This window comes from Monoraphidium neglectum (genome assembly GCF_000611645.1).
Source record: "Monoraphidium neglectum strain SAG 48.87 unplaced genomic scaffold scaffold00991, whole genome shotgun sequence".
NCBI lineage: Eukaryota > Viridiplantae > Chlorophyta > Chlorophyceae > Sphaeropleales > Selenastraceae > Monoraphidium > Monoraphidium neglectum.
In genome coordinates this window covers 1-17,875 of record NW_014012637.1, presented here as the reverse complement: position 1 = coordinate 17,875, position 17,875 = coordinate 1, and the positions used below count along the sequence as shown (strand labels likewise).

Below are 17,875 nucleotides of genomic sequence, written 5' to 3'. Positions count from 1 at the left end.
GCGCAGCACAGCGCGCGCGGGCCACGCGCGGGGAGCGGCGCGCCGCCCCAACCACGACAACTACAATCATCCGAGGTTACTACTGTCCGAGGGCCGCGGCGCGCCCAAGATTCCCGCGCCGCGGCTCACCGACGACCTCTGCCGAGTTCGCGAACGCGGGCCGCCGTTGCTGGTCTGCCTCGCTGCCCTGGCTGCTGCGGCCCGCATCGCTGTCCGCGCGCGGGAGCGGCGGGGGCGCCTGCCTGGGGTGGTGGGGCGGGGGCGGGCGGAATCCACGCTCGGGGCGCCACGCGGTCCTATTTTCGCAAAGTGTATAGCCTTGAGGCATGAGAGGCCGGTGCAGTTGGACGAGTTTGGCACGCCGTCTCGGGCGAGCATGCACGAGCGAGCGTGAAGCGGCGGGTGCGACACAGCACCGTCAGCGTGCGAGATTGCGATTCTGCACCCGTGCTGAGCCCGCAAGGCATGAATCATGCAGCTTACCTCTCCCCGACTGTGCTTGCTGCCTGAACGCGCACGCGAGGCGCTCTCGGGCAAGGACGGACCATGATCGGCGGAGCGTGCCTGGCTGAGGCCCGCCCCGCAAGGGCCTGCTGCTGAAAGCGGAGCATTGTGTCCAGGCGCCTTGTGGTGGTGTCGATCGGGGATGATCAACGAAAGTCCGAGCTCGGCCTGCAATATCACGCCGTTTAGGGTATCTTTTGATAATAAGACACGTAGAGAAACTTGAGCGAAGCGTGCGCGACGTGTGGATGGCTACAGAAGAACCAGATTTGCTGCAATGCTTTGCGGTGAGATAGCACGGGGCTTCGGGGATTGGCTTGGAGGAGGTGACACTGCAGGTATCATAACTGGTATCCGATCGCCCTTGCCATTTTACCGTATGCCCTTCCAGTGTGTCACGCACCGTCGCCACCACCACCGGAACCACGTCGTCGGGTGTGCTCAGAATCACGCCCAGTAATGTAGGCCGTGTGTACAGCAACCCGACAGTGAATTGTTTGAGTTTGAGCACTGCGCTGCATCACTCTTTCATGGACCGGGCGCAGCATCACGGCACACCCAGTCAAAGCTCTGGTACGCTCATATATCAGCCGTCACCTCTCCTTCAACCAGGTCCCCCACCCCTCGCCAGGTACGTGCCTGCTGACCTGCCTCGCCACATCAAGGGCATTGTTTCTAGTTATGCGGTCCTTGTGGGCAGGGCTTTGGTTGCGTGGCCAAACGGGATACGACACCGATGTGAGAAACGCATCGTGTTGCTTGCTTCAAAACGCCAGCTTGCCCACACTTCGATGGTGCGGGGTCACAAGATGATGCACGTCTCGGCGGACAGTTCAACACCGGCTGGTCAGTTTATCACCGATTGGTCGGCAGCTCAACAAGCAGTGTACTGGCACGACGGCTGGCACGCCAAGCGACACAATTCAAGCCCGAGGTCGAAGTTCTGTGCAAGCAGCAAGGCTTACATGCCGCATTTTTGCATACTTGCACTGTTGTCATGTCTCAAATGTAGAGTTTGTATTGTGTTACAGCGTTTGTGTGTTGTTGTGTTATACGCATATAGTTGCGCGCAGCGCAGTGGCAGGGTACAGCGCCCGGTGGCGCGAGGTCGGCAACAGCTCAAAAAATCTCAATATTCTCGTCATCTCGGCATGACCCACTGCCCACAAACAAACTCCCTTCAGCTCTCATAAGGGAGAGAAAAACTGGCGCAGAGAGATGCCACCCGCTATGCGCGGTGGTGCTGCTGATGAAGATCGACAATCGATCAGAAGGCGGCGCGCTCGGCACAGAGCCAGCACCCACAAGGCATCGTCGGACCCACCGGCCGGCCGCAACACAGGGATGATTTGAAAATCAACCTGGCAGCAGCTCCGTAGTCCCACACCCGAACACGTCCTCTCCAAAAACGGGGGCACCCTCGAATCCGAGGGCTGCGTCCCCCACCGCGCCCAATCTGGCGCAGTCCCGGGTCAAACCCTGCGAGGCCAAGCCTCGCACGCGGCTGCGAGAGGGCAGCGTCTACTGGATCAGGCCAATCTCCTTCTCGACCAGGGTGGCCTCGGCGATGACCTCGTTCTCCACGCCGATGAACAGGTGCTCAAAGATCTCGCGGCCGTTGACCAGCTCCTGTGGGTTTGCGGTGGGCAATTTGGGAGTTGGGAGGGTGAGGTCAGAGCTCGGCTGTCAGAGAAAGTGCACAACATCGAGCTGCAGACAGTTGCAAGGGGGAACAGAGCACAGCTCATGACAATCTGGCAGGCGTTGACTTGCAGGATGCAAAAGCAGAGATGACAGGTGGCTGCCCCGCACCTGGGCGGTGAAGGCGGCGATGGCGATCATGGCCAGGCGGCCGTTGTTGAGCTCCTTGGTCTGCAGCACCTTGAGCTCCTCGGGGTCAGTGGGGGCCAGGTTCAGGGGGTCGAACAGCAGGTTGCCTGCATGTTGGGATGGTTGGATAGTGGGAAATGGAATGAGGTGAGACCACTCAAAATAATTAACATAAGTGAGATGTGTCGTTTGTGTGTGTGTGTGTATGAATATTGTGCCCGCAGTGAAGAGCTCGCATCTGAGCACGAGGCTCACGCAACACTCCCAGGCGTTCAAGGCAGGTGGTGCAAGATTTCAAGCTGCCGTGCAGGGGCTGCCATGCAGGGGGTCCCATGCAGGGGGTCCCATGCAGGGGCTGCCGGCAAGCTCACCGAGCTCGTAGTCATCCTTGAGCTGGTTGAAGCCGTTGCCAACGGGGGTCGCCCAGCCGACCGCCACGCGCCAGGACTCAGCCAGGCCGATGGCGAGCAGGAGGGGCTCCCAGAAGATGGCGCCGCGGGCCTCCACCTGCTGGAACTGGTAGATGGCGGGGCCAGAGATCTGGCCGTCGAAGTTCTGCGGTACATTGGGCAGGGTGGTGGGGGAGGGAAGGGGGTGAGGGCTAGGACCGGGTGCAGGAGGTGACAGGCAACGCAATGGGCGGCACAAGGGTCAGGTGAATGGCAAGAAAGGGGGTTGTGACTGCCAGGGATACAGTTCTCCCACGTCGTGCTGCGCAAGGCACTGCGGGCTCCACAGATTGCTCACATAGAAGGCGGGGAAGTCCTCCAGGTTCTCGCCGACGACGAAGCCCAGGGCAGCGAGCATGGACACACGGCCGTGGATGATCTCACTCTCGCGCCAGCGGCGCACATCGCGGACGGAGGCGGTCTCCAGGAAGTCTATTGTGGGTGCGCGGATGGGTGGGGTCATGTCAGTTGAGCACAGGGCATGACCGTGAGTGGCGCCCGTGCGTGTGTCTGACCGTCGTCTGGTGCCCGTTGGTGGCCATGGGTGGCCCGGGCACAGCGCAATTCTCACACAGCAGATGCACTGACACAGGGCACATCTGGCTACGAGCTGGCCTCCCTCGAGCTTTACTGCGATTATGCATCCATCCGTTACGCACTGGCCGGGTCGAAGATGTTGGGGAAGGGCTCGCTGATGCCGGGCAGGGTGGCCGCGTCTGCGTGGTTGAAGGGGTTGCACAGGGTGCGCGAGGGGTGAGCGCCTGGCGACAGAGCTTTCATGGGCGTATGTGTAATGCCCTGGTTGTCCACAGAGGCCGCTCTAAGGACCCTTCAAGGATTCAGGTGCCCGGATGCCCGCGCGGTGGTGGTTTGGCCGGCATGCGGATCCGAGGCAGCCCCTGTCAGCACGTGCGGCTCCTATTAGAGTTCAAAAGCGCGATAAGGGACCAATGGCCACAGGAGACGCGCGCAGGGCGCGCGCATGAGGCGTGCCACTCACACTCGCGGGCAGTCTGGGCCTTGCCGGCAGCGGTGGACTTGCCGCTCACGGACGCCTTGCCCGAGATTGAGCGCACCGCCACGGAGGGGCGGGCGGTGGCCTTGTTGAGCATGGTCCTCATTGTGGAGTGTGGAGAGGGTAGGGAGGATTACTCGGAGCTGAAGAATGAGAATGAAGGTGTCTCGCAAAAGTGTGTCTGGACAGGCGCGAGGGGATTATAAAGGCGAGGCGCCCGTCTAGAACCGGATGCTTGTGTGGTGCGTGACGCGCGCCACAGAAAGTATCAGCGCCTCCCACGGCCCAAATCGATGGGCTTCGTGGCGGCAATCCGACCATCATATAGAAATTTATATTATTGGCGAGCATTGGCTGGCCTGGCTGCCTGGCAACCCCAAGTTGCAGCACCGCTGCTTCACTGCACTCGCACGCTCCCATTGCTCAATTGCCACATTGTCCCCGTCCTCTGTACAGGGGCTACATGGGGCTGTTAAACTTGGGCCAGTGTATAATCACACAGTGAACAATCCAAGTTCTGCCCGTTGTATCAATCAGACCTCCCGTACGCTTGGGATCGCTGGTTTTACCATGGCCCACATTCGTGGCCCTGGACAAAATCCTGTCACAAGTCTCAAATCCAAGCCGATGGGCTCCCCTGGGCAATGCAGGTGGATAATATGGACTCATGCCACCCATGTCTCAGTCTGATGGCTCCGCTACATGCCTCTCGGTCTGTGTGAGGCTTGCGGCTGTCTGGCTTGTCAAGACCATGCACGCTATGGGGGACACCAGGGGTGACCGGGCCTCCCTGGAAACCCCAGGCTGTGTTGCACACCCACTCGGTACGACAGTGCGTTACATGTAGCATCAGCCGGTGCTGGCGTGGGCGGCACCTGCGGGAGGGCGCGCCATCTCGGGCTGTGGCCATGGCTTGCAGGCAGGGTGATAGCTGGGCCTTGATGGCCTGACATATCAGCCTGCATGTGGTGCTGCCAGAAGGCAGCAGGGAGGCTCTGCGCAGTGGCGGCAACGGCGACGAAATCCCAGGCGGTGGAGCTCCGGGGTGTGGCGCTCTGTGGCGGCGGTCGCGGGGTCGCTGGCGAGGGCAGTGGAGGACCCCGCAGTGGGGCTGCCGCTGCAGCAACCAAGGGCATCAGAGGGGGTGCAGGAGGTGCGGCGGCAGCGGCGGCAGGGAGGGCAGCACTACTGGTGGCGTCGGCTGTGGCAGCAGCGGCAGCAGCGGCAGCAGCGGCAGTGGCTGCGGCAGTGGTGGCAGCAGAGGACGAAGGGCCGACAGCAGTGCCGGTGGCTAACTGGGGTCCGTGTGAGGGCAGCAGGGCCACTCAGAACGTCCAGCCTTCGAGGCTGTTGGGCTAGCACGGCGGCATCGCAGCCGCCCAGAGGGCCAGGACGGTGAGGTGCGCGGGCGCATCGTCAGTCAGGGCTGCAAGCGAGGCGGCGGGACTGAGGGCATCGGGCATGGGTGGTCAGTGCTGCGGGCGCAGCCATGCAGGAGGGCTGCATATAATCTGCGCGTGTGCTGCTGCCGGCTTGCAAGGTCTGCGGTGGGCAGCAGTTGCTGTGCAGATTTGCAGTGCAACGCGCGACCGCAACAAATTTCCAATCATCAGCATGTACGGCGCCGACACCATTGGCTTGAGGAGGCCAAACATCAAATGTCACCATGCATCGACGTGCCAAACCCAAACACCGAGTCAACAGCAACTACTCGACTCTCTAGAATTGCTGGTGGTCCCACAGGCTGGTGACCCGCAGCTCCCGCCGCAGCTGCTGCGGGGTGACGCCAGCGCCGTCGGCAGCAAAAAAAGTGATCACCCTTGGCTCGCAAGGCAGCAGGGTGACTGCATTGTCAGAGAACCGCCCGGCCAGGCCCGGAGCCTCCCAAAACGCGAGCGGCGCCGCGGCGCGCGCCGCCACGACGAACGTCACGGCGTCGCCGCGGCCGGGGGCGCGCTCGAAGTCCGAGGTCCGGATCTCGGGGTCCCTCAGCGGCAGGTTTTTGAACGGTCCGAGGAAGTAGGTCGCCTCTGCCGCAGCAGGGGCGGCCTCGCCGCCGTCGCCGCCGCCGCCGTCGGCACCGCGGCCGCGGCCGGCGGCGGGCGTCGCGAACACATTCACAAAGCACGCGTCCCGTGTGCAGCCGGGCAGCTTCGAGAGCAACACCTCGACGCTCGAGCTGAACACGCGCGCCGCCGCGCCGCCCGGCACCCTGACCACTGCGCCGCCCGCGCGGGCCGTCCCCGCGTTCGCCGCGGCTCGGTCCCTCCCGCTGCACGCTCCGCCGCTGCCCGCCTCGCCGCGGCCGAGGTGTGGGCGGCGGCGGTCGCCGTCGCCGCCTTGCTCAGGTGCTGCTGATGATGATACAGAGTGGACGGCGACTCTGATATCGACAGTGATCGCTTCCCGCAGGTCGCTGATGGCGTACACCTGATGTGAGCAAGAGTTGCCGCGGAAGGGTGGTGATAGGTTGTTATGGCGGGTGGTGCTGACAGAGGGGTGTCGCAGGTGGTGGGGCCAGAAGCGTCGGGTGTCGCTGGCAGTCGAAGGGGCAGATTAGCTGCCCACAAGAGGATTTTCTCCTTCTCGACAGGGATCCAACAGGGTCCGCCGGCCGGGCGGGGCGCGTCCAGGCGGGCGGCGGTGCTCGGAGGGTGGTGGCAAGCATGTGCGAGTTCAAAGCTCGCCATTGTGTTTTTGCACTCGGCACAAATGTCCCCTGTTCAAGTCCCAGTGAGCCTGCAGCTCTGAGGCTCTTTGCACCAGAATCCTCAACCAAGTTCTGTTCTGTGCCTGTGGCCTTGCCCACAGCCCTGCAGCGGACCCCCTGGCATACCCAGACAGTCCCCCTCAACCCCTCTCCCTTGCTCCGCCAGACTTGTGACCCCCCCCCCCCAGCGACTGAAAACGTACCTTGCTTCGCCCCGCTTGCATCCCTGATGCGCAGTCCCCCCCACCCACACAACCACCCTACCAACCCCTTCAAGCCTCACCATCATTCTGCACCGAGGCACCCCTCACCCTTGCCCGCCGTCAAGCGTGCGGCGGCACTCGCCGTGTGGGCCCGTCCCCGCCCCCAAACACACACGATATCAAACAGCTATAGCAGCATCCTCCCAAGCCCCCCGGCCTAGCCTTCAGGGGCGCTTGTCTCCCTCCTTGCCAATCTGAAAGGAAACACACACACAGCCCCAAACTGATCCCCACCTCCAATGCTCCGTCCTCTGACTCGGCCACTGACAGCGCCAGGGGGGCAAACAGCCGCGCCGCGCCGTAGTGCAGCGGCTTCCAGCGGCCGCCGTGGTCTATGCTGCTCCAGCTGGCGCCCGCCCAGATGTCATTCAGCTGCCAGTAGCTGCGTTTGGGTGCAGTGGGTGCAGGGAATGTGTGATGGATGCGGTCAATGGGTGGGTACTGTGGGTTGCAGTGGGTGTGGTTGGGGGATGGGTGCGGGGGGTTGCAGTGAGTGCGGTGGATGTGGTAGGGGGTTGGGCGGGCCAGGGGGGCTGTTTGAGGTGGGTGACGAGGCTGAGCACGCTGAGGATTGGGCCGGATGACAGCCGAATGACAGTCGCTTTGCTGGCTGAAAGACAGCGGCATGCACACCGGCATGGACGAGCCGCCCGGCCGCGGGTGCGCCTGCACGCAGGCGCAAGCCCTGAGCTGGCAGATCTGGCAGATCATGAAGTATCTTGCTCATATTTGCGGCTGCACAGCATACACCGCGCGCCGGCGTGCAAGCTCGCTCTTTGTCGGGCCGCTCGGGCCGCGCACTCACAGGACGCCCATGGTCATCACGCCTGGCTGTGATCTGAGGCGGCGCCAGAGGCCGATGGACGTGTCGTAGCACAGCAGCTGCTGGACCTTTGGCGGTGTGTGTGTGTGGGGGGGGGGGGGTGCGGCTGGCGTGGTGATCGTCGTTGTCATCGGCAACGTTGCCATGTTTGTGGTGTGCGGTTTGTTTTTGGAGGGTGGCAAGGGAGTCGCCGAGGGGCGCGCAAGGGCGAGGGGGTCAGCACGCGCTTGGGGCTGGCAGCCCGACAGCAAGCCCATTCTTGCATTCCTCGTACTACTTGCCCTGCTGCACAAAACCACTGCTAGGCGCTTGGCACAGCACACCACCAAAAGAAGGCCCCATGAGTCAAGGGGAGCCTCACCGGCTTCATACGCTACCAGTTCATTTGACATAGATGCATTTTATTTGACAGAGTTGCAAGATCAAGATTTGCTGATCTGAGATCACGGTCACACACCAGTCTCCCCACCTGTGTCAGGTAGATCCATGACTCATACTCCTGCTGCTCCTGCCCCTTCGTCTTCGCAGCAGACCTCCCTGTGCTCCTGCTGCTCTCCTCGTTCAAAGCCCCATCTCCACTGCCCCTCAGATCCCAATCCGGATCATGATCCCTGATCTCCACCCTGTCCCGGTCTCTTGAAACCAGCAGCTCCCTGGTGTGGTGCCCTGTGCCCGTGTCAGCTCCCGCCTGCTGACTCAGCACGTTTTGCCAGGACGGCGGCAGCTTAAAGCGGCGATTCATTTGGGCGAGGAGCTCGCGCGTGCCGTTTGGGTGGCGCTGCCTGCGTCGAGGGGAGCGGCGGCGAGCAACGGGGTCCCGTCGGAGCGGTGGCTTGTCGGGTGGAGGGGAAGAGGGAGGGGCTGCAGGCGCATGATGCAGGTCGGTGGTGAAGCAAAGCCGGCTCTGTCCAGTATCAGGCATCGCAAAATCAGAAGGGGACCCCACCTGAAGTCGTGGCAGGGACCCTGTACCCTAACCCTGAAGCCTGAACCCTACCTGAATTCGTGCATCTGGGATTGGAGGCTCCAGTCTTCAGGCGCTGTGGCGGCGCTGTAGGTGGGCCACGAGGGGTAGCTCTGGCAGAGGGGGGGTGTTATAAGCGGGGGCCATATGTTGCGCGCATGGTTGTTTGCTTTTGGGGTCATATCAGTGCCATGAGAAGGGCACCGGGGCGTGCAGGTGTTTCGGGCAGGAGATGCGGGCGGGTGGTCGCCAGCCGGACAAGAGAGGGGTCCCTGGAATGGTGTGTGCTTTGTGTGTGCTTTGTGTGGATGGAGGGGGGGAAGGGTGATGCATGATACAAAAAAAAGAGGACAAACGATACAAAGGAAAGCCAGCGCAGCGCCGCAGCCCGTGTATTGGGGGGTGCACCGCAGCCGGAGCGATCGGCTCCGTGGCTGGGGGGAATCGTGCACACAGCACGCACCCAGGGAGGGCCAGAGGGCGGGTTCCGAGCGTCAATGGTGCAGCATGGATGATTTGATGAATCATCGCCTTGTACAACTGTGCCAGCTTGTCGCAAGTGCACAATACATCCGTAAAGGTCTATGCTAGAATGGCTCCCACCTGCCAGCCATACTCTGAAATGAAGCGGGCCTTGGGGTAGTGGCGCCAGTCCTGCAAAGTAGTGCATGGCGAGGGGCTCACAGGGATGCCTGGACGCCACTGATGAGCGCCGGCATGCGCGACGTACTGCATACACACAAGCAGCGCGCTTGCGTGTGATAATGGGCCAGGGCGGAAAGCAACCCCTGAGGTAACACACACACACACACACACACACACACACACACACACACACACGCGTCATTGCACGCCAACGGCATGGCCATGGCTATAACAAACAGGAGGAGCCTCACCTGGCAGTCTGCGGCGTAATTGTAGTAATGCACGTCACCATGCGACGGGTCCTGCGGGGTGGTCGGGGCATGAGCAGTGGACATGAGCCACTGTCCGGAAAGTTGCACGACGAAAGGCACACACGCGTTCCATAAATGATACCCATCTGCAGGCCCGCCAGCACACCCGTTGGCTGCACACCATCAATAAAGTTGCACATGTGAAGGGCCCTCAGAAAGAGTGACACGGGCCGCCAGGCGCTTCTCGCGTGCTTGCCTGCGCGTTTGACCAGCGTTTGACCTCCAACGCGGGGCTGACCATGCCGTTGCTGGGGGAGCTGTCCACGTACGGCGTAGAGGGCAGCATCTGCGGTGGCGGCAGGGAATTCGAGCGCGCGAGCAAAGCGTGCATGCGGATCAGTATCTGGGCATACCGACGCTTGAACAAGGGCGGTCGACCACGTTGCAGAATGGAAGAGTGCTGATGTGGGTGTTGCAAACGCCCTGCGAGAACCTGGTGCTCTGCAAGCGGGCGGTATCAATATCATTGTTTGGAGTTATTAGATTTAAAGCATGTGTCCTTTGTAAATGTGTACAGGTAGAAGAGCATCAGAGTGCGTGCATGTTGAGGCGCAGGCTTGAAAGGCTCGACACTGGCCCGTGCCGTTGCCAATGCGCCCTCCCCAGACGGGCCCTACAGCCAAGCCCAGCCCTACCCGCCGCACAACGCCGCCGATGGTGTCCACAAACAGTCGTGCGTAATCGACGGCGTACAGCCCGAGGTTTGATCTGGTGTCCTCGTACCACTCCATCGACGCCTCGACCTCGTTGTTGCCGCCCCAGATCACGATTGAGGGGTGGGAGCTGAGGCGGCGGACCTGTAGCGGTTGTGATTTTCAAGGCATGGGGTGCATGTGGGTCCGTCGGCATTTAATTAATGGTGCATGGCAATTTTCAGATCGGTGTTTTGCGAGGCGCTGGCAGCTTGATTGTGTGCGCGTGCAGGTCCCAAGGAGTATACTACCCTGGTTCAATTAAAATCAGCAGCACCCAGGCGCAACTGGCAGCAGCTTGAAGGCAACACTCCCCCCTCCCTCAGAACCCCGACCCCTGAGACCAGGGGGCCTTGAACAGTGAGTTTCGGCGCAATGGCTGTGGCTGCGTCCAGCCGGCGTGCCAGGCCTGTACGCGAGCCCTGCACTGACGCCAGCGACCACCTGCAAAGCAGGCCCACCTGCAAGCCCTTTAATCCTAAACCCTAGGCAAGCCCCATCTGCAGGCTGCCAATCCCCACCTGTTGGGTGACCTCCTCCTCCACGTTGGCCAGAAATGTGGGGTCACGAGGGTAGGGGGCGCACGCAAACGCGGCCTCCTGCCTGCAACGAGAGGAACGGGAAGGGATGGGGATGCCAGCAGGGGTGTGTGGGCGAGGTTGGGTGCGGAGATATGCGGCGGGGCTGGGTGGATGGGTGGGGGGCAAACCAGCGTGGGTAGGCAAGCCAAGTGGGCGGGAAGAAATGAGGAAGCCGGCCCGCCACACGGCACACAAGCGTGGGACTGAAGTTTGGGCAGCAGTGGCAGGCCGAACTACACGCAGCGTGCGGGGCGAGTGAGGTGACGGTTTGCATGAATCCAGCTGACAGGGGAAGATCTAGGGCCCACCAGATCATGATGCCGTGTGAGTCGGCGTAGTCGTAGAGTGCGTCATCGGGGTACACACCGCCGCCCCAGATGCGCACCTGCCATGGGGTGGCGGCGGGGACCGGCGTCGTGGGGCGATCGCAGGGATCGGACGGGGGTTGACAGGGGCGGATGCGGAGTATAGTGAGGGCGCCACACGGCACATTGGTTTGCAGGGAGGCGGGCCAGCAGCTGGATCCTTCTTCAAGTCATGTCACGCACACAAAGCTCACAGCCAGCCCGTCCACATACCTTGAACCTCTGCATTTGCCTCGGCACACCGACTATCGACACCCAACCCCACGGCCGCTGCACATCCCTCGCTGGAGCACCCCCCGTCCCCCTCGCGGCCCCACCATGTTCATGTTTGCCGCCAGGGCGTCACCCAGCAGCCGCCTCAGGTGTGCCCCGGTGACGTTGGTCGGTAGCACGCTCAGGGGGATCAGGTTGGCACCCTGGTAGGAGGTGGTTGTGGGGGGGGTGGGCGCGAGTGATGCGGGCGCGGTGGTGCAAGGATATGTCTGCAGGTGGCAAGAGGGAGTGTGGCGGCTGAAGGGGGGGCAGAGAGTCATTTCAGCACTCTGGATAGGGCTGGGCGGCCGCAGGCATTGAGGGGGGTGGATGAGGGCGAGCCAGGGAGGGTTGCTGGAATCCGGGGAGGCGCACACCCAGATGGGTGGATAGCAGCCTACGTGAGGAACAGAGGGGTGGGGTTGGCAGGTGAATGGGGCCGAGCACTGGATGTGCGTGCGGTGGGCCTGTTGGGATGCCATCAGATCCTTCTGATCTCGGATCACCCACCCACCTTGGCGTAAACCGGCACCCCGTTGACCCGAAGGTAGAACACACTCCCCTGCGCATCCGCCGGCTCGAACCGCTCGTGCCCGGGCGGCTGCGGCCACTGCCTGTCCGGCTTCCGCGCCGGGAACCACCAGGCACCCTTGGTCGCCGCCCCTTGGGCGTTGACCCATCGGCCGTCGCCCGTGATGCCCCAGCCCGCCTGGCCGGCGGCGCCCTTGATTGGCGGGGACGCCACATCATCCAGCCCGTGATCTGGGGTGACGTCTTGATCTGATGACGTGGCGTCCTCAGGAGTCGGCATCAGCTCCTGCTCAGCCTGGGACACTCGATCTGTCACCAGCTCGACTGTCCTGAAACCCACACGCCGCAGCAGCCACCCGCAGCCGTCACCCTCCACCTCCGCCGCGCGCGCCGCGCCGCCGGCGGCGCCGGCCGCACCCCCCGCCCCGCCGCCGGTACTGCCGCAATTTGCGCCGATGTCGCGGCTGCCGGCCTCTGCCGAGGATGATCTGAGGGATGTGACCGAGGGGGCCACGCATGACTCCCCATCAGGTTCAAACCCGATCACAAGATCGTACAGCGGCTGCCGCCCCAGCCCCACCGGCCACCACAGCTCGGGGCCGGCCGTGGGGATGCTGAGGGTGACACGGGCGACCCCCTCCGCCACGGCAGGGGCGGGGGCGGCGGCGCCCGCAGAGGCTTGCAGCTGCACCTGTTTGAGGAAAAGCGGTTTGGGAGTGTTTTTGTCAATGTTTTGAGACGTCGCCTTTGTCGGAGAGGGGCAACCAGTGCGAGCCGAGGCGTTGAGCAAAAGGAGGGGGTGTATTGCGGGCGGCCACATTGAGCTGGGAGCACCGCAGGCGACCAACAATAAAGGTCAGGGGTCACCCACGTGGTGCATGCAGCACGCCCGCCCCCGCACACGCACCTGCTGCTCTGCGTACGCCCCCAGCGCCTCAATCCGCGCCGACAGCTTCCCGGCGTCGCCGCCAGGTGGCAGCAGGAAGGTGGCCTCGATCTGGACCAGCCAGCTGGCGCCGCTCTCACACTTGCTGATGTCAACATTGGCACCTGAATTTGAGTTTCAGGGTTTAGGGCTTAGGACGGCCAAGGAGGCGCGAGGACGCGTGCAAGCGTAGAGCGGCGCTTGCACCAAGCACAGCTTCTGCCCCTGCCGCTGCCGCTGCGATCCTTGTCGTCCTGCGGCCGGGCTCCCGTGCGTGCTGACGTCATCACGACTCACCCGTGAGCAGGGCCTTGTCAAAGCCGAGCAGCTCCACCACGCCGTGCACGCCCGCGGGGGCAAAGGCGGGGCCCCAGTCCCATCCAAAGTCGGAGGCCGGCTTGCGCAGGAAATTGTAGACGTCCCAGGCCCCGGGGGCCTGCGCATGCAATTGCATTGCATACATGTGTATGGGCCGACGGTGAGGGGCTGGGATGCAAATGTGCGGTGATTGCGTCAACGATTCCTGCCTCGGCGTGCCGTGCCTGTGTAGGAGCACTCTGCAAACACTGATGTGGGAGTTGCATTGACAATGTTTCCAGCAAACTGTTTGTAGGCAGCCCGCAGCTGCATCAACAATCAGGGAGCCCGATGGTCATCTGAAACCAACCCCTGGGCCTCAGGCGCATGCGCGTCGCAGATGAGCCCCGCCCCCGGCCGCTGACCGCCAGGGTGGGGACGGGGTAGGGGTACGCCCGCTTGTGGAGCAGCGCCTCCTCGACTGCCGGCCGTATTATGATCTGCAGCAGGTTGGCCCCCTCCCGCAGGAACCGCTTCGCGTCAAAAGCCCACTGCCTGGAACGTGGAGATCGCGGTGCGCGGGTCGAGTGTTGGCATGCCCAGGGGATGCGATGCTCCATGCATGCACAGCATTGCATGCATGATCGTCCGACCGGACGTTGCGCCCCAATCGGACGCACGCCGTGCCCTCCGCTTGCCCCTACGTAGTGCTTAGGCGGGGAGGGCGGCGGAAGTCGAGTAGGCAAAAGGGCCGGTCCTGGGGACGAGCATAGGCGGGGCTGGCTGTCCAGATGCAGCACACCTGTGGGAGTTGTCGGTCAGCGCCACGTCGCGCTCATTGAGGTTGACGCGCCCCGCTGCATCCACACCTGCGAGCCGCAGCACGACGGCCGCGCGCGCGGCGAGCGCGGCGTGGCGCTCGGACGGCCACACCACTGTGAAGTTCCAGGTGTCTTGCGCCACCCATCGGGCCTCGAGCTCGCCAAACCTGGCGGCGTGGGGGGCGCGGAATTAAAGGATTGGAATTTCGGGCGGCTGCCTGTGGATGCGGGGGTTGGAAGTCGGTGCAAGGCGCAGCGAGGGGGGGGGGCTTGTGAGCGCGCTGCTAAATCTAGGCTCAGGGATTCGATGGGGTTGTAGAAGGCCATGCCTGCGTGCTGATCGTGGGGCGAATGGGGGTTGAGTTGAGGGCTGGGCCCCGGTCACGCACAGCGACGAGGCTTGTGGTAGCCTGTGTCCAACTGGCCGAGGGCGGGCGTGCTATGTCCCGCACCGGTATAGAGGGTCTTGCACGATGCCTGCCACCCTCAAGATTTCGAGAGCGTAGCCAGGGACAGCCGCTGGGATCGACACGGATCGCTTCGCATTCGTAAGCGTCCAGCTAAATGCGCTGCGTCCGCCGGCACCCGCCGCCCCCGACAGCAACAGGCGATCGCAGGCCGCCGCCGCGTGCGCCGCGCACAGCAGCAGAGAGATCAGGATGCTCCTGGTCATCTCTGTGGCGGGTGCATTGATCAAGATCAGCTGCCAGCGATTGGGTCACTCGCGGCTGGTGAGAGAAAGTCGTTCTTGTGCTGGCCCACGTATGTGTGAAGTTGTCCTATTCAATTTTCAAAGAATGCTGCAGCAAATTAGCTCGTTCAGGAATGCGATAGGAGACTGCGTAAAACTCGGGGGCTGCTGACGCGGGCAAATTTGGAGTGCGCAGCCTACGCTCGTGTTTTGGCGGGCTCCGCCGCAGCAGCTCAGGCATGTACATGGATTAGACCAACGCAGTTCAATTTCGCCATGGGGTCGTGTGTGTCCAAGCCGACCGCCAGCGGCGCAGCAGCGCCAACAACTGACGCCTTGCTGGACCTGCAGCAGCGCCTCGCTGCGGCGGAGGAGCAGCTGCGTGCGCTGCGGCTCGCCCAGGCTCAGGTTGAACAGCAGCAGCAGTTCAAGGAGAAGGAGAAGGAGCAGGAGAAGCTGCAGCGGCCAGAGCAGTCCAGGGCGCTGGTGGTGGCCGCAGCCACCAACGGGGCGGGTGCGCCCAGGGCTGCGCCGCCGCTCGACGCGCAGTCGCCCGCGCCGCCCAGAGTGTCCGACGCCAGCGGTGAGCGCACCACGCGCACGCCGCTTTTGGGGCGCGAGTTGAGCGCTGCTGGCGGCGGACTGTGCGCATGACACAGCATCGCTGCGCTGGGCAAGCGCACGGCCAGAGCAAGCTAGGGGGGTGAAATGTGTTGGGTGCAAGCCTGGCTTGGCAGCACGCCTCTGACCCCTCATCCCCGCCTGAAACACCCCGTTTCTCATCGGCCGCCGCCCCAGGCCACAGCGGCGCCGCCGCGCCGCCGACCCCGCCGGCGCGCCAGGGCAGCGGCGGCGCGCTCGCGCAGGCGCTGTCGGCAGTGGCCGTCCCGCCCGCGCCGCCGTCGGCGGTGCCGCTGCCGGCGGCGGTGCCCATGGAGACGACCCGCATCGTCATGAATCAGATCGTGGCCCCCTCAGAATGCGACGGCCTGGGCATCTGCACCGGCGGCCAGGTAGGGCATTATCTTTATCATCGAAATCATCACTCATGGCATCTCCATGAGAGCAGCGCGAGCCAGCGAGCCACACCCTCAGCAAAAAGGGGCCTCGCCGTAGCACGCGTGACCTGTCAGGCTGATGGTTTGATTTGCGCGGCACCTGATGCTGCTGCTGCTGCTGCTGCTGCTGCTGCTGCTGCTGCTGCTGCTGCTGCCGGCACCGTGCCGCTGGGGGTTGAAGCGCCCGCTCTTATCAGCCCTCTCTCCGCCCATCCGCTCCAGACCTCAACCCCTCACCTGGCGCGTGCGGCAACGCCTCCCAGACCGCAGAATCACTGCTCCGTCCCTGACGCGCATGCGTTTGTATGGACGTGTGTGCGTGCATGCAACAACCCCTTGCCCACCCGAACCCTGAATCCCAGGTGCTCTCCTGGATTGACGTCTGCGCGGGGCTGTCCGCCAAGACCCTCGCGCGCGGCCCCTGCGTCACCATCAGCGTCGACGCGGTGCACTTTATCCGGCCCTGCAGGCTGGGGCAGGTGGTGATCGTGGCGGCCATGGTCAACCGCACGTTCAGCAGCAGCATGGAGGTGCGGCCAAGGGGGTTTTGTACGTGTGCACACAGACGCACACGCACGCACGCACGCACGCACGCACGCACGCACGCACGCACGCACGCACGCACAAACACACGCACACGCACACGCACACACACACATGCGTGCGCGCGCGCACACGTGGCTTCGATGCATCGCATCTGCGTCCCCTGGAGCCCGCCCCCTGCAAAAGCTGCTCTGGCCGCCGGCCGCCCTGCGGGCCCTCAGCCCTCCACCCCGCCTCAACCACCCTCCCAACCCCTCACGCCTCGCCATAGGTCGGCGTGCGCGTCGAGGCTGAGGACATGCGCACCGGCGTGCGCTACCACTGCTGCAGCGCGTACCTCACATTTGTGTCCCTCAGGGGCCGCGCCCAGCGCGGCGCCGCGGCCGCCGCGGCTGCGTCCGCCGCCGCGGCCACCACGCCGGCGGCGGCGCTGGTGGCCCAGGATTCGAAGTCGCGGGTGCGGGCTGGCGGGCGAGTGGCGGGGGCGCCTGCTCTCGCGCACGCTTGCGCGCTGGCGTGTGCTGCGGGCGTTGCGGAGCACCCCGCACGACTCCTCCGACCGCACGGTTGCAGACAGCTCAGAACTCCCCAAACCCGGCCAATCTGTCCTTAACCCTTTCTGACGCTCCCAAACCCATGCACGAATCCATGCACATCCCACCCTTCTCCCTCCGCCAGCCCCTGCCGCGCATCGTGCCCGCGGGCCCAGAGCAGCAGGCCACCTACGAGCAGGCGGAGGGCCGCAGGCAGGCGCGCCTCGCACGACGGCAGTCGCTGGCGTCGGACCCGAGGCGCGCGGAGGAGGTGGAGAACTCGCGGCTGCGGCCCGTGACTCACAGGTGCGGCGCGGCGGCCCCGCTCTGCCACGCTGCCACGCTGCGCCGCGCGTCGTGCTGCGCTGGGGCGCGAGGTGATGTGCCGCGGCATGTCCCGGTGTGCTCTGCATTGCGGCTGCGGACTGGGCCTTGCAACGCCGTTTCGCTCGTGCCCCGTCCTCGTTGTCACGTCTAAATGTCACGTGTCTTTGGGGGGGAGGCGACTGTTGGACTCCTTGAGTTTGCAGGCCGCCCGCAATAAGCACTCGCACGCAGCGCAGAGTTGAGTACTTGCGCTGATCATTGGCCGCTGAGAAGATGAACGACGCCGCGTCAAGCCCACCACCCCCGCCCACCCGCGCCCGCGCCCGCGCCCGTGCAGGGAGGGCTGCCCCACGCTGCCGCCGCCGCTGACGCTGCTGCCGGCCACGCTGGACGGGCGCGCCAACGGCGAGAAGGCGCGCGTTTCGCCGGCGGCCACGACGGCCTACATGACTCAGTCCATCATGCCGCAGCACGCCAACACCCTCGGCATCACGTTTGGGGGGCAGGTGCGGGCTTGGGAGCGCAGGAGCAGTGGGCCGCTTGGTGCCTACTTTGACAGACCCAGGTTTGGGAGCTTGCCCCGCAGCTGTGCTCCGCAGCGGACGCCAAGGCAGCCGCCTTTGCCTTTGAATCAAGCCGAGGCCTTTTGTGGACATTGCAGAGTCTAGACCTCCCATATGTCACCCCACTTCTTGATGCCGCCATTACCAACTCTCCCAATCCCACCCCAGCCCCACCCCAGCCC

At 63.9% G+C, this 17,875-nt stretch overlaps 4 protein-coding genes across 4 annotated transcripts; 2 read left to right on the top strand and 2 right to left on the bottom strand.

Moving 5' to 3' along the window:
- Nucleotides 1–2,025: 2,025 nt before the first annotated feature.
- Nucleotides 2,026–3,904, bottom strand: MNEG_6217 (protein fucoxanthin chlorophyll a/c protein; the record flags this gene model as incomplete). Its single annotated transcript, XM_014045312.1, has 6 exons — nt 2,026–2,133; nt 2,317–2,441; nt 2,706–2,889; nt 3,082–3,215; nt 3,443–3,499; nt 3,784–3,904. 6 exons carry the CDS (start codon nt 3,902–3,904, stop codon nt 2,026–2,028), a joined length of 729 nt encoding a protein of 242 aa, XP_013900766.1.
- An 857-nt stretch (nt 3,905–4,761) lies between these two features.
- On the top strand, nt 4,762–5,157 carry MNEG_6216 (hypothetical protein; the record flags this gene model as incomplete). The annotated part of the gene is made up of 1 exon (XM_014045311.1): nt 4,762–5,157. One exon carries the CDS (start codon nt 4,762–4,764, stop codon nt 5,155–5,157), a length of 396 nt encoding a protein of 131 aa, XP_013900765.1.
- A 360-nt stretch (nt 5,158–5,517) lies between these two features.
- On the bottom strand, nt 5,518–14,651 carry MNEG_6215 (beta-mannosidase; the record flags this gene model as incomplete). Its single annotated transcript, XM_014045310.1, has 18 exons — nt 5,518–6,228; nt 7,006–7,153; nt 7,577–7,662; nt 8,064–8,376; nt 8,592–8,671; nt 9,162–9,212; nt 9,455–9,505; nt 9,735–9,800; nt 10,150–10,311; nt 10,728–10,809; nt 11,096–11,172; nt 11,470–11,568; nt 11,919–12,626; nt 12,843–12,985; nt 13,158–13,296; nt 13,583–13,712; nt 13,960–14,145; nt 14,578–14,651. 18 exons carry the CDS (start codon nt 14,649–14,651, stop codon nt 5,518–5,520), a joined length of 3,306 nt encoding a protein of 1,101 aa, XP_013900764.1.
- A 294-nt stretch (nt 14,652–14,945) lies between these two features.
- On the top strand, nt 14,946–17,636 carry MNEG_6214 (thioesterase superfamily protein; the record flags this gene model as incomplete). The annotated part of the gene is made up of 6 exons (XM_014045309.1): nt 14,946–15,252; nt 15,468–15,682; nt 16,090–16,257; nt 16,542–16,727; nt 16,949–17,109; nt 17,468–17,636. Coding segments are annotated over 6 exons (1,206 nt in total), but the record flags the coding sequence as incomplete, so codon positions are not given.
- Nucleotides 17,637–17,875: the final 239 nt, after the last annotated feature.